Genomic DNA, 14480 nt, shown 5'->3' with positions numbered 1-14480 from the left:
GAGGCTTTGAAATGTTTGAAACCATTTTGTTCTTCTACACAAACGGAAAGCACCCTATGGATGCCTATTAAGTAAAGTCTTTCCACATCTTGGCAAGTATGTGATTTCAAGAAAAATATTTGCAAATGGATAACCCAATTCAAGTAGAAGTCAAAGACCACCTTTGAAAGAAACTTTGATGCGGCTATAAAAAGATTACATTTAGGAAGGATAGCATAACGTGGTTCTGTCATCAAAAGTTTGTACGTCCCTATATTTCTTTGCTGTTGTTAATGTAAAAAGCAATGCTGGGAAGCAGAGAAGTAAATGCCCGTGAGACCTAGGATTAAGGCAGAATCCCTGAAAAGAACTGTTCCTGCTGCTGGATAACCTCAAAACAGTCCCTTTAGCAAACTCACTGCCAAAGGACAGAGATATTAGAATATCTACAAGTGTGAAAGCAAGTGATGAGAACAGTTGCTATGTGAATCTTCAGCGAAATCATCAGGAAGCTTGGCACCCTCTACTAACATGGAAATGTTGCTATATGTTTTCCAAGGTGCAGCTAACATGGCAGATTCCAAAGTCAGACTATGCACCTGACAAAAGGGAAAAAGATGATGGTAAGCCTAGGAAGTTGTAAAGATGCTAGCAATTCAAATTTTTTTAATGCTGGCCAGCAACCTTCCAAATGAGATTAATAGTTCAGCATCCAGATTGTGAGGAGGACACTATGAAGACCAAGGTACAATATTTTATTGTCACTGCATGTATGTGACCAGAAACAGCGATGGGATTCAATACCACACATGCTCCATCTGTCAGAGTGGGAGTATGTATACAATCTCATCTCACTTTAGCTTCTGAATACTTCTGTGAATTGGAAGAGTTATATACGAACTCTGAGCCTCAAAAATGGAAACTGCACTATCCGACCCTGGGATCCTTCTGCACAGAAACATAAATATTGACTCCACCAAAGCAGGTGAACTAGATGGGCTTATCCCACTTTGAAATATCAACAAGAAGCACTTAATACACCTTCTAATGTGTACTGTAAGGCTCCAACCCCCTTACCTATAAACAAAGTAATCTAAACAAAAAAAAGTTCCTAGTGTGTACAGTTATGGAAGTGCCATCTAAATACAAATGAAGCACAGCAGGGTTTTATCTGCCTGGTTATGAAAACAACATCAGCATCCTCACAGTAGTTCATAACATGACCTATGTGCAACACCATGAAAATTGAGGAAACTCCTATTAGTGCTCCCTCCACACAACACTAATCCTTCATTCAGATACCATGTAGACACACCACCAAAGCAATTAGGTAAGCTTCACCTTTCCATTACTTCTGCCAGATCCAAGAAGTGGAAGCAAGCCCTACTATATAATTCAAAGAACTCAAAGTTAAAAGTAAAAGCAGACATTTCATTTCTGGTAGCAATCACCGCATTTCAGCACAAGAATGAGGGAAATGAAGAAGTATATATATAACTTCATTGTATGTGTGTGTGTACACATATATACAAATGTTTATCTATTTCCTTTCCCTCACAGTGAGAACTTCAGTGTACTCTCAAGGTCAATATCTCTGAGGGAAAAAATGTATTTATTCCTCTCCGTTGGATTTGTCTGACAGCTGAAAATTATAAAATCTGCTACGTTATTTGTCCGAGTTGTCCAAGAATGGTATCGTTACAATCAAGGGCTCAAGTAACCAAAAGGAAAACAATTTCAATTCACTACTCATGAACTCAGCAGAGCTCAAAAAAATATATGATCTAAGGTGACTTAACTGACTTGGTGTTTAGGGGTTTTCTTCACTTCAACTTCTGGTCCTACTGTAATTTGAGTCAATTCCACAAAATGTTTGTTCATCTAACCCTAGAGTCCCAGCATAAACCACAACTTGTGTCATGGAAAAAGTAATTGTTGAATGTCTAGAATAGCACTTGCTGTATTAGTAAATGGAAATGCTATCTGCCAATGAAACAGCATTAAAACAAGACCCCCAGTCTGCGGTCTAAAGACTGAGGTGATCCACAGACTGCACAATTCACAATATGTTTGTCCAACATATGCACCAGAGAAATTTACACAAAACTTCAACATCAAGGACTGCCAGAGTAGCATCTTTCATTAAACTCACTGTACAAAACCAAGTTAATAAAAACAGAAGTCTCTCAAGAGAAAAAACAGGCTCAGCCAAGAAACTGAAAGCTAGGGCCAGAGGGGGAAAGAATGGTGGGACTCTACCCAAGTCCTGCCAAGACGCCAGAATAAAGAGCTGTTTCCTGCTAAAACAATCTACATTTGCCAGACTTTATTGTTAGAACTCCATTATGGAAATGAATAGGACCCGTTCACGCCTCAAAGATCCTTCATTTCTGTCTACAATGGGGGTTCTCTCCTGTGCAGCCTCAACAGTGGCCAAAATCCACTAGAAACAAGGCATTAAGCAAGGCAGATTAGGAGAGGTCTCTCTATGACTGGAAGGTCTAATAAATCTGTGTGGAAATCTGAGTTCTCTCAAACTCCGTGAAGACCCAAGAAATGTATACTCTCATTGCATACTAACTTCACTTCAGCTCTGAAAATGATACACAAGCTAATGGTTTCATTCTGGCATAAAGAACACTTGCAATGCTTTCTCTGAAGGATAAGTCAGCTTCCCTAGAGGATGAAATATAAAGTATATAGTGATTAAAATAAAAACAAATGACTGATTAGGAAAGACTGCCGTTCCAGTCTGGACAGGAGACACTAGAGGTTTAATCCAAAAGCTATTGGAACATGTTGCTAAATCCAGCTGATTTCATGAGGGATTGGGTAGCTAAATGACTTTTAGTATCTGTGCCCAACAGTAGTCCAAAAAAGTTAAAATTCAGGAAAACAGGAAACTAAAAAAAAAAAAAAAAAAGGTACCAATTTCTACACATGAATCCACATAGAGGTTACCTGTATTTTGAAAGCGTTTCTCAAGTCAGGACACTTAGATCTTTCCTAAAGGTCCTGTAGATTACAACATACTGAACAACTCCATACTGGACACCAGGAAACAGCACGGGTCTTTACTGTCGAGCAGGTATTTGCATTTCCAGCTTTTCCCCCCCCTCAGTCAAAAGCACTTTGCTACTTCCAACCTTCATGCTCTCCATAAGAAAAGAGATGCTACACTGGGGACTGTCACAGTCCTAAATCCAAGGTAGGCACTTAAAAACCTGTCTGCTCATCCATCAATCTCAGTACACAACTGCCTGGACAGACATTCTGAAGTTGACCTGCTACAGTAACCTGTGTATGTGTGCAGCTTGTTACATGTGTCTGGGGACTCGTTTCATTAATGGTTAACAAAGTGACCGCTATGTGACAGCAACAAATTCTAGATGGGAACACAGATGCTTTTGAATTGTTTGCATTGCATTCATAACACATCTGAATGACACTAAAAACTGAGCTCTCTCTCTCCCACTACAGTTTTAACTACAATCTTTGAAATCCTTAAGGATTAGGGCCTGGTAATTTCAGTTACTTTCTTTTTCTGGAACCCATATGGTAACTACAGCTAAAAATTTTCAAGATTACATTTGCAGAAAAAGCATTTTACTGATCTGCTCCAAAGCAACCCTTCAATTTTTATCTAACTGCCTTCTTCACAGCTGTCTTTATTAAAAAATATGAAACATCACCAGTCATTAACATGACTAGCACAGTAGCAATGGAGTGATCAGGTGGCCTGAATACAGAAAGAACAATACTTCCTCAAAAAATGAATCAAATTTCATCAGAGCCAACTGGTCTGAAGATCTCTTCTTAAAGTACTGAGAATACTGGCCAGAATCATTGAGGTTTACAGAGGCTTAGCAAAGTATCAGAGGACCAAAAAAGGACAAATGTCATTCCTGTCTCAAAAAACACAGGAAAATAGGAGTAGTCTGGGAGACAGTCTGCCTAGAAAAAATTCTCGGTAAACAAAAGACATATTTTGCAACTCCCTAGAAGATAACTCGAGAAAAACAACAGTAAAACATGGATTTGTTAAGAGCAAAGTGTGCCAGGTTAGTCTAACTTTGGCCTTGTGATCCAATAGGCTGTCACAGTAGAGGAAGACACAGTAAACGTGTCTTGATTTTAGCACCGCCTTTGGTCACAAACTGTAAAGCAAGCTAGAGAAACTACCTACAGGGATCTGCCCTGTGGCATTTTTTCAGATACTGACTCAGGTAAAGAAACAGCAGCATTCCTAAATGAGCTGCTAAGATTACTAACATGTTGGCTGAGATTCCTTGGATTTGAAGGCCTTGTACTTGGAGTAGTCCTGACAAAACATTCAATAGAGATGTGTTCTATGCAGCACTCACTGAGAAGTAGAAGAAACATCCTTGGGACTGTGGGACTCCCTTTGTATGACCTGAACAGTACCTGCTAGAGTCACTATCCTGAGTTTCATTACAGCAAATCCAACTCTGAGTGCCAGAAAAAAAAATACCAAATTCTAGCACCAAAAAGGAAACTATTTTGTGTTAAAAAATACGAGCCTTTGTGGGTGGAAGATACAGTTCTGTATCACATAAAGGTAAGAGAATCTACTTCCCAATGCATCATTCCTGTGAAAGCTGACAAGAGATGAAGTTTGTAGGACATCAAAATGTACAGCTCAGCAACAATACAGCCATTGTAACAGGTCATGTGTGGAGGCCAGGAAAGGCTAACCTATCAAAGGAGGAATACCAAGGTAGAAGAAAAGGCAGCAAAATGAGAAGTTCATGTTTTCTTTAAAAGATGCTTTTAGGAAGAAAAGCAATATAGGTATTAGAGTATTCTTACAACTTTAATAGTGATAAGTACTTTGCTACTAGAAAAGAAGAATAGCGCCATACTCCTGACTTCTTCTTGAAGGCAAATAACATCTAAAAATAAGCCTCCACCTGGGAGCCTGGAAAGCCATCTAGTGATGCATGAGAGTCTGTAATCAAAAGCAAGACCTTATCATTCTTCTACTTCACTGGGGTAACGGTGAAGGTAGGAAACTACCTTCTGGTATAACTCAAACTATACAGCAGGAGCTATGTAGATCAGAGAGTCTGAACAGGGTATGTGCAATGCTGACTAGGCTCCTCTGAACAAATCAGAAGTCCACTATGGAGTAGAGAGGAGAAAAAGAGATAACTTGTCCAAGAGCTTGAGTTCACACCAGTACAGAAATTCTCCACAGTTAGTCACTGGCATTGGTAGTACTGCTGATAGATAAGATTTTCTGCTCTAGACACATGAGCACAAACAGTCCTGATCTTTACTTCATTCACCTGAGATTTTTTTCACCAGCAGCTGTCATGGTTAGGAATGAAGGTCTGAACTGGAGCAAAGAAAGCCTACACAGGCTGGGATTTGACCACAACCACTTCTGATCTTGAAGGATTTGGCTTTGCAAAGAGGAACTACAGAGTATCACCTGAAGATACTAATGTAACAGCTAACCCAAGAAATTCACTCACCAACACAATGTGAGGCCTGATCTAGGAAGATTTAATTGACCACTTACACTTGTAGCAACAACTTCTAGAGCTTTGCTGACAGGACTAAACTCAATTCATATTTTACCAGGTCATACACTGGCAGCTGACTGACTCACCTTAGATTAAATTTTCCTACTGACAGGCTATGCCATAGGATTTCTCAGAATTTTGTCAGTAATTCCCCAGAGTACCTGTTAGTTGCCGTTTTTAAGTGTCTCTTATCAGAGAAACAGACTTGATGAAATAACTTTCTATAACCCTGGCTTAGAGACCATGGAAGAACAGTAAATCAAGAAATTTGAAAATAAGCTCTTAAAAATCAAGATACCCAAAATATAATTAATTTCTCCAAAAAAATGTTACTTTCTACTTAACCACATAAATTATGCCTACATATTCTAGTTCTGTACTACAAATATGTACAACAAAAGATATAAAGGAACTTTTTCCACAGCATGATAAATCCAGCATAACAATGAACTGTGCACTATAGTGAAACAAAGCTGAAACCACAGAAATTACATCTTCTGATAACTATGACTGAATTATCAAATGCTTAAACATCAAAACCATAAGGGTGCCAGTAGATACACACTGCTCAAGTTTGAAGAAAAACACATTTCCAGCCTGAAAATGGAATATTTCTCATTAGCACACAGCAAATACATGATCTGTTCCAAGCTGTCTGCCATAATAGTTAAACTACTCTGAAGTCCAGACTGGCAATAAGAACAGCATAAATTAGGAAGCCAGTTTTTTTCTTCAATTCTTTTGAAGCAGCACTGAAGTACCACTTCAATTCCAGTGCAATTCTTTCCAGAAAGACATAAAGGGCACAAAGTGAGAGAGGGAAGTGACAGATGCCCACAGCATACTGGACTTGCAAATTTAAACTCAGAGAAACAACTTAAATTACTACTGTTATTTGGAGGTAGGCGGTATGAAGTTACATAACCAACAGTAACATTGGGCTTCTTGTTTTTTAAATGAAAACTTTTAAAGAATAACAGGAAGAAAGTTAATTTTCAGACCTATCACATCTAAAGGACATCAGGTACCAGTAACCAGGTGACAAAGCACCAGATAAGTAATCTCAATCTGACGGGTGACTCAGGTGGCAAAAAAGTTCATGTCAGTACAGTATTAGGATATAACAGAGCCAAGTCCACTGAAAGCAGATTTCTCTACTATACAAGAATCTTTTACTAGAAGAATCAGGCCAGGGGAGGGTACCTGCAAGGTTACTGAATTAATCAAAAAAAGCCACCATGAAGAGCTGGAAAGATAAGCATATACAAACCCACGTAATAGTTTTCAAATAACTTTGCAGTTCTTGTTCTAAAAACAGAGTGGTTTGAAGCATCTTCACAAGATCTGTATGTTGTTTGCTTTGGCGAATGTATTACAGGAACAGTGTAACTGCAAACTTTAAAGTGTTAAAAACCTAGGAAAATTTAGGTACACATAAGTGAAATGAAATCAAAGCACCTAAAGGAAATAACCAACAAGCTTCTTGAGTATGCCATGTCAAGACTTTTTATAGTTATGGCTAAAATTCAAAGTGGCCTTATAAACAAATGCATTTTGAAACAAAAAATATAAACTGAAACATTACCTCTGCCTCACAGTAACACTTAGTAGGAAGTATACAGTAATTAAAACATCAGTTATGAAAATTTCATATGGGTTAACAGGTTATCCCTCTTTCTTTCTCACTCTACCTATTCAATAGAAAGGGCAGAATCAAGGTAATTTGTTTACTATTAGCTGTCTTGACATGTGACTGAAATATGCCTTAATTTCTTCGGTTTAACCTTAAAAATCCTAGTACTAAATTAACTCACACAGTCCTGCAACTTCGAGTTTACCCATACTCACCACTATATACACAAACTTTTTACCTGCTAGTGTACACTTTAACTTGAAATTCTCAGAATAACAACTCTGCAGTTGAGAGTAACATAATTCAGTTGCTCCAGGGTCACAGCACAGATAACACCAAGAATCCAAGAGCCATCTTTGATCATCTACTTATTCTATTTCTCCTCACAAGCAACAAGAGACACATTTACCCTGACACCCACTCTGGATAAAGTGTTTCATTATAGAAACACAGCATAATATTCAGGATTCGGATGATATATGAACATAAGCATGATTTTCATGAAAAAGCCAATTGTCCAGCTAAGGGAAACAAACATCCACTAAGATGACGCAACATTCGTATTATTTTCACCAGATTGTTTTGATAAATAATTCTTCCACTCATTTAAAAAACATGAATACAAACTACATAAGAATTTAGATTGGTAAGGCAGACCCTTTACAGAGAGAAAACCTGATGAAGAAGGCTGCCTACAAACATGTGCTTGCTGAATATATTCCTACCTGACTGCTGATTGCTCAGGAAATTTTCCCAAACATGATAAATGCAATCAATTGCTCCTTTATTTCAATTTTGTAATAGAATGTGTGTGTGTGTGTGTGTGAGGGTAAAGCAAATCCCTATTCCTTATGATTACAGTGAAAATCCCAATTAGGCAAGTTTAACCCCTATACGCCTCACTGAAGCTGTGTAAGCACCAACGGTTGACATACATCCTCTCACCAATTCAGATACCTATGCTGGGTTTTTCCTGCTGGAGAAGACAGGTCTTTGTAGCCTGTAGGTACATTTAAAACGGGAAGATAATGTTTTAGAGAAAAAGTAAAGCCTAACGCTGAAAACTCAGATAACGCCCGGCGGTACCTCAGCGCTTTAACGACCACCAGGACAGCGACCAGCCCCCCCCACGCACCCCCCCGCCTCAGGCCTCTCGCCCCCTCTCCCGCGTCCCTGATCCCCGTGTCCCCAGCGGAGTACAAGCCCCTGCGGCCGAGTGGCCCTGGGCACAACCAGCGGGAAGGCAGGGGCCGGGGCGCGGGGACCTGGGCGCCTGGGGCCCGCAGCGGCCGGCCCCGCCTTGCGACGCCGCCTCCTCAGGGCGCATGCGCGGGGCCGCCCCGCCACACGGAGGGCGGGCCGCCACCGGGCCGGCCTCGTCGGCGCCGCGGGGCTCAGCCAACGCCGCCCGGAGCGGGCCGGGGCCCCGCAGCCACGGCGGCCGGGGGAAAAGCGCGCCAGGCCCGTTACCTGGCCGAGGGTCCCGCGGTGCAGGGCGCGAAGGAGGCCGCTCGGTGTCGCCATGGCAAAGGCGGGAAGGGGTGAGGGGGGGGAGGAAGCGGGAAGCGTCCGCGCACGCGCACGGCGGCGGGTCCCCTCAGGGCGGGGCGCGTGCGCAGTGCCGCGGGGCGGGGCGGGGGCGGGGCAGGGGCGGGGCGGCCCCCTCGGCCCGGCCGTCCCCTCGCTGTGGCGGGCGGTGCGGGCGTCCCGGCTGGTCGTGCCCGCCCTGCTGACGCCAGCGCCTTGCTGCTCGGTTTTTTCCACGGGGTCCTGCCTTATGTGCAGGTTGCGCTGGAAAGGGCCCTACTCAGCAGTGTGCCCCCCCCCCGCCCAGCCCCCCGGCCGCCGTTCCCCTCAGGCTGCCTCACAGTGCCCGTGACGGCAAGGGCGCCGCAGCCAGGCCGCTGCGTGGAGAAACCTGCCTCAGTCCTCTTTACTGATCAAACTACAGGCACTCCCCACAGAAAACTCCGAAAAGCTGCTTCTGCCCTGGGTCTGCCCTGCTTTGCCCCAAATGCCAAGGCCGAGGCAGCTCTTGCCCCCGACATGGCGCATCCCCAAATTCAGTCTTCATGCCAGTCATCATTGCTTCCTGTGGCACCAGGTAATAGAACTGTTACCATGTGTTGTTTGTTTCAGGACAATTACCAAGAAATGTTAGTTGTGCACTGTTATATTGATAAGGAAGGTTGATCATTATCTCTAAGAAGGAACTGAAACAAAGGTCTTCCTTGCAAAGTCACATCTGAAACAAAACTTGCCAAAAGAAGTTGAACTGCGGTCAGAGCGAGCCCATACAGGGATAGCAAAATGAAGTTCAGCTCTGTCAGCTGTAACTACAGGGTCAACTATTGTTTGAGACCCCCAAGAGTTTTCTAAAGTACCTGTAAGGAGCATGTGCTATGCTTAATTAATATAGTACTGCCCATTCTTGGAGAGTGAATGAATATCTGTGACTTCTGAGAAATGTAATGCATAAACGTGTATGGTCGGTGTAACCTTGCCTGAAGACAACAGCAGCATGCATGTTAGGTGGAATGATCCCCTGTGCATCCAGCACTGCAATGAGGGAATGCCTGCCTCTTAATGCTACATTGGTGTTAAGGAGTTTTCTTAATTCCCTATTTCAGTGACAGAAGGAAAACAGATAAGCATGCTTCTGAAGACCTTGTACATGAGCCCTTTGTACTGACTCTTTTGGGAAGGGTGCTAGCTTTCTCTCCAGTTTAATTCCCAGGCTGGAAAGCCACAAAATGCTTGTTACCAATGTTTGGATGGTGTGAACTGTGGCTCGTCTGCAGGGCTGGAAACATGGGGCAGTGACTGGGAATCTGCTACTGCAGGATTTGGGGAAACAAACCAGCAATCAGGAAAAAAGGTGCACTTGTAGGTCTGGTATCGGTGGCACTACACATTGTATGGGTGATTATTTCCAGTAGCGAACTCAGTAGTGAGCAAGATCAGTCCAAACCCTATCACTGAGGATATTATCATAGAATGTTCCGCCTAACTGTAAAATCCTGAAGTAATTTTAATAGCTAAACCCACTGTAAGTTTATGTAACTGTTTATTTATTTTGACTTTGATGCATTGGTTAATAACAATTTTTAAATTTTAAAACTGTGCATGTACAGTGCTTAGTACATTGGAACCTAAATTCATTTAGTTAATCAGACCTTACTAGAATACAAATTGTATAAAGTCTACTTTGCAAAGCCAGTAAGAACATTAACTAGAACACAGAAATTATACATATAATTTTTTCATCATTTCCATCGTCGCTATAGATACTGTTTATAATTTGAGCTGAAAACTTCGATGTGCAATGTTCATCTTTGTCTGACATGTTTATTCAGTGTTATGTTTCAGCAAAAATGTGTCAGCCATTTTTGAGAACATAACTAGGCAAAACTCAGGTGAAGTTGGTTGAATTGTAGGAGACATCAGGGAAGAAGCTGGAAAATGGAAAAGTCCAGGTGATATTTTTTGAGATTTTCCAGTCCTAAGGCCAAAAATTATTAGACAAAAGCCTGTGGCTGCTCTGCCAAAGTGAAACTGAAGATGTGCTTTGAGTGGAGCATCAGGCGACCACCCAGGTGGTTGAGAGGGGTGCATAGGTGCCTTAACCTCTGTCTCACGGATTGAACTGTTCTCCATTGGCGACTAATTGAAGCAGGTAGAGCTGTCTTTGACATGGTAAAGAGGGAGATGCTGAAGAGACAAATGGAATATAAACTTCACTACAAAAAGTTGTAAGGAAAACTGAGATAATGTGATAAGAAAGTGTTAAGAAAATTTTGCAGTTGTAAAGAATTTAAAAAAAACCCTCTTTTCCAGTATGTAATTACCAAGGAGAAAGCTTTCAGCATCTACTGAATATTATAAATCAGTAAGCCAGACATTGGTTTGAGGCAAAATGATGAAGAAAAAAGCTATGTGGGATTCAGTGATAAAAGACTAAAGAATGAAGGTATAGGTAATACTACTTAAAAGGTATTAGTGTTAATTTCAAGGTTATGAGAATCTGACTTAATAAATAGAACTGTAAAAGTTGATGCTTTTTAGACTTCTGTGATACCTTCGACTTAGTGCCACAGAGCATTCTAATTAACCATACCAGAGAAGCACACATTAAATGACTAAGGGCTGCTTAATTGACACCTCTCCAAAAGCACGTGTTAAATTTGAATTGGGAGACTTTCTACAGTGACCCGTGCTTTGCCCTACTCAGTACTTCAACTGGCAATCTGGAAACAGATACTGAGTAATTTACGTTGAAATGTGCCTTGACACAAATATCGACAGACTTGTAAATAACGCTAAAAACATGGTGATCACTCACATCATTCTGACAACAGGAGTGTACTAAAACAAAGCATGTTTTAAAATCATATTTAAATTGAAGCAAAAACTTGAACTAAAGTTGCTGGTTTAACCAGAACTGAGTCTGAGTTATTACTGTGAAGTCTTTGTTGAATGCAAACTCAAGCTGAACAAAACAAAACAAAAAAATCCGTGCAGTATTTACAGTACAAACCCAAGAAGAGCCCACTACTATGTTAGAAACCTGGCAGTGGTAGAAGAATAAGCATGAGATATTCTTGGTGCAGGCAGAGAAGGAGAGTAGTGTGAATGTGCAAGGTAGGGGAGAACAGGAAGAGGTTGGCTCGGGAATCCCAGAAGGTGGGATAGCTTGCATCCTTGAGAGATAGCCAAGTTAGGGGAGGAGAAAGATTCACTGCTTTTATTTATTGTCCTCTGAAATATCCCGCTGCTACTGAAACTCTTCTGACCTTTCTTGTGTATGATTTCTAGATGCTTTTCCCCTGTCCATATTACCCCAATGCACATTGTGAATCCATTCAAAATTGTTCAGCTGTGCAGAATCTGCTACTGAGCCCAAATTAAGAAAATACCAGTAACAGGTGAACATGAATCAGAACTCAGTCAAAATGTCACTAGTGCAGTTCTTATTTTTTAATACTGCCAAACTGCCTGTTGACTTAGAAACAAGAGTTCTAGACCATAAATCTTTTAGATGGGTGTGTGTCACCTGGGGACACAGTGATTCTGCAAAAGATCTAGAGTTTGTGCCAGACAAACATCTCTGTTTGCTAGTAAAATCCTGTTGCTGAAATGATCAATTAAGTGGTTTTTTTTTTAGTACTGGGGTACCAGTCAGTAAATACTAGGTCCACTTTGAATTTCCATGTTGAAAAGATTTCTTGAAAAATCAAGGAAAAAGCTACAGGTAGTAGCCGTAAAACAGTTTAAGAGAAGACTTAGGCATATGCTCAAGTAAGTGATTAGTGAAAAGTTAGGGTAGTGCTAGGAGCAGAATAGAAAGTCTGTGATTCTGTTCTCAGGGCAGAAAGACCTCTGTAGCTGAGCTACAGCCCACAAAACTTATTTTCATGAAGCCTTGAAGAGATAGTGCTTTACACAGGACCCAGCCTTGGCTGGTCTACAATGCGGGTCCTGGGAATTAGGGATGTGTTGCGAGGCGAGTTTTTATGCGCAGCCTTCTTGTCTTTTTTGACATAGAAAGTAGAAGTTTAGTTCTTGGCCACATATTGTAAAAAGGAAGAATGGTTAAAAAAACTGAATAAATTTGAAAACCTGGCTTTATTTCTTGCCACTGTAAAAAATCATGGCTACTAAAATACTTTGTGTTCCTCATCTGAAAAATTAGCAGAAATTCTGTGCACTGCTGGCTAAAAGCTAATTTTTTGCTACTGTGCTTCTAATATACCATATGCTAAAAACATGAAACAGCCTAAAATACTAGAACCGATATCTATTAATTTAACATGGAAGATTTATGTTTTATGCTTTATCTATTGGTGCTTTAGTTCCTATCTTTAAAATAGAGTAACAGCTAGTCAAGTCAGCGTTGTCAAAATAATTTCACGAATACTCTTGAGTCATTCACATTCTCTGATAAAAGTAACAGAGAATAATGTAGAAGGAAATTAGTAATTTTCTACTCGATTGAGTGATTATGACAGAAAATCCTATGGTAAGACAGTTTTAGGACACTATTTTTAATAAAAAATATTTTTAAACATGAACAATAATGAAGCAAGGTCTTTGCAGAAAAAATAATATGCTATCATATAGCTAGAGACATTATCATAACAGAAGTAGAGAGGGAAATGATTTAAAATCACATCACAGAGCTGATGCTGTCATTTCTCAATTTCTGATTTTTTGATCATGTTTTTTAATGTGGCTTGGGGGAGTGGTAATTATAATTACAGTTGTTTTTATTGTTTGCTACACTATTGCTCAGGCACTGTCTAAGCTAGGATCTCTGTGTGCTATGCATTGCTGAAGCACACACCAAATGACTTCTGCTCCAAATAGCTCGTAGTCTAAACAGACAAAATGGACACGGATCAAAGAGTTGATGACACACAGCGTGACAAATGAATTTGCAGAAATTGCCATGTAAATATTGTGACTCCCATTGTTTCGTCAGCAAGGTAGTACCTAATGAAAGAGCAAGGAAAGAGGATTTAGGCAAACTAGAGAGGGCAGAAAACGGAGATCCCAGATGGTTTGGGATCTGAAGAACAAGAGTAAGAGAAGAAGTTGGAATAGGCAACCAAAAACCACAAGGAGTCCAGTCAAACCCCTCCCATTGTCATACATAAAGAACTCCACTTGAGACTGGTAGATTGGTGTAGTCTAAAAGCACATCTTTGAAATTCTTGAGAGCCTAGAGGTTAGCAGCATGACTGGCTGAAGAAGGTGAATCAATTACTCTTACCTGTATCATTTCACATTTTACACATGCTATGGAAGAATCTTTGACCATTTTTACACATCTGTGTGTTTAGTGAAGCCTTGGCAGGGTAGTCATTTGAAAGTGCTGAAAATCTGGCAGAGAGCATGAAGAAGCGTTGTATTATCTTTTGTATGCTGAAACTGTTGATAGTATCATAGCATTGCAGAGAGCTATATCCTGTGAAGTTCACGGAAAAACTCTGTACTGGTAGCCACTGAGAAATAAAACCACCTAGAATCTTCTGAAATTTGTAAGCCTTTTCTCCCTGTAATATGTTGGGAAAAAGAAATCTTAGCTACATGTTCTTTTGTATTACCATCAGTTATGGTGACTGTGTTCTTTACATTCATTTTGAATCTGTGTTTCCTGTCATGAGCAGATTAAAAACAGAAGAGAGTGGAGTGAAAGTTTTCTATTGCAAACATCTGTGTCTGAAAAAGGATTGTATTTCCATGTCCTGGAACATCAAGGGGAAAAGCTTGCCCTCCCCAGACACACACCTTTGGATTGCAGCAATAAGGAGTTTATA

The 14480-nt window shown here is 40.7% G+C and overlaps 1 protein-coding gene and 1 long non-coding RNA gene across 13 annotated transcripts in view; one reads left to right on the top strand and one right to left on the bottom strand.

Moving 5' to 3' along the window:
* Positions 1 to 8742, bottom strand: part of WARS2 (tryptophanyl tRNA synthetase 2, mitochondrial) — a 51408-nt gene extending 42666 nt beyond the window's left edge. For 3 of the 4 annotated variants that reach the window (XR_008732287.1, XR_008732286.1, XM_055710589.1), the window contains exon 1: positions 8632 to 8735. Coding sequence is in view for 2 of the 4 variants with exons in the window: in XM_055710589.1 (XP_055566564.1) it covers positions 8632 to 8685 (54 nt within the window). In the remaining 2 variants the exon portion in view is untranslated. Of the gene's footprint in view, positions 1 to 8631 lie in introns of all 4 variants that reach the window. The other variant, XM_055710590.1, reaches the window with a different exon arrangement.
* The window catches only part of LOC114014507 (uncharacterized), a 69096-nt gene continuing 63185 nt past the window's right edge, over positions 8570 to 14480 (top strand). For 8 of the 9 annotated variants that reach the window (XR_008732290.1, XR_008732292.1, XR_008732293.1 and 5 more), the window contains exon 1: positions 8831 to 9265. This is a non-coding gene — a long non-coding RNA (uncharacterized LOC114014507). Of the gene's footprint in view, positions 8703 to 8830; positions 9266 to 14480 lie in introns of those variants that run through there. The other variant, XR_008732289.1, reaches the window with a different exon arrangement.

The sequence above is a fragment of the Falco cherrug genome, chromosome 5, assembly GCF_023634085.1.
Source record: "Falco cherrug isolate bFalChe1 chromosome 5, bFalChe1.pri, whole genome shotgun sequence".
Taxonomy (NCBI): domain Eukaryota; kingdom Metazoa; phylum Chordata; class Aves; order Falconiformes; family Falconidae; genus Falco; species Falco cherrug.
Note: the sequence above shows the minus strand (reverse complement) of the source record. Positions and strands in the feature narration are given on the sequence as shown.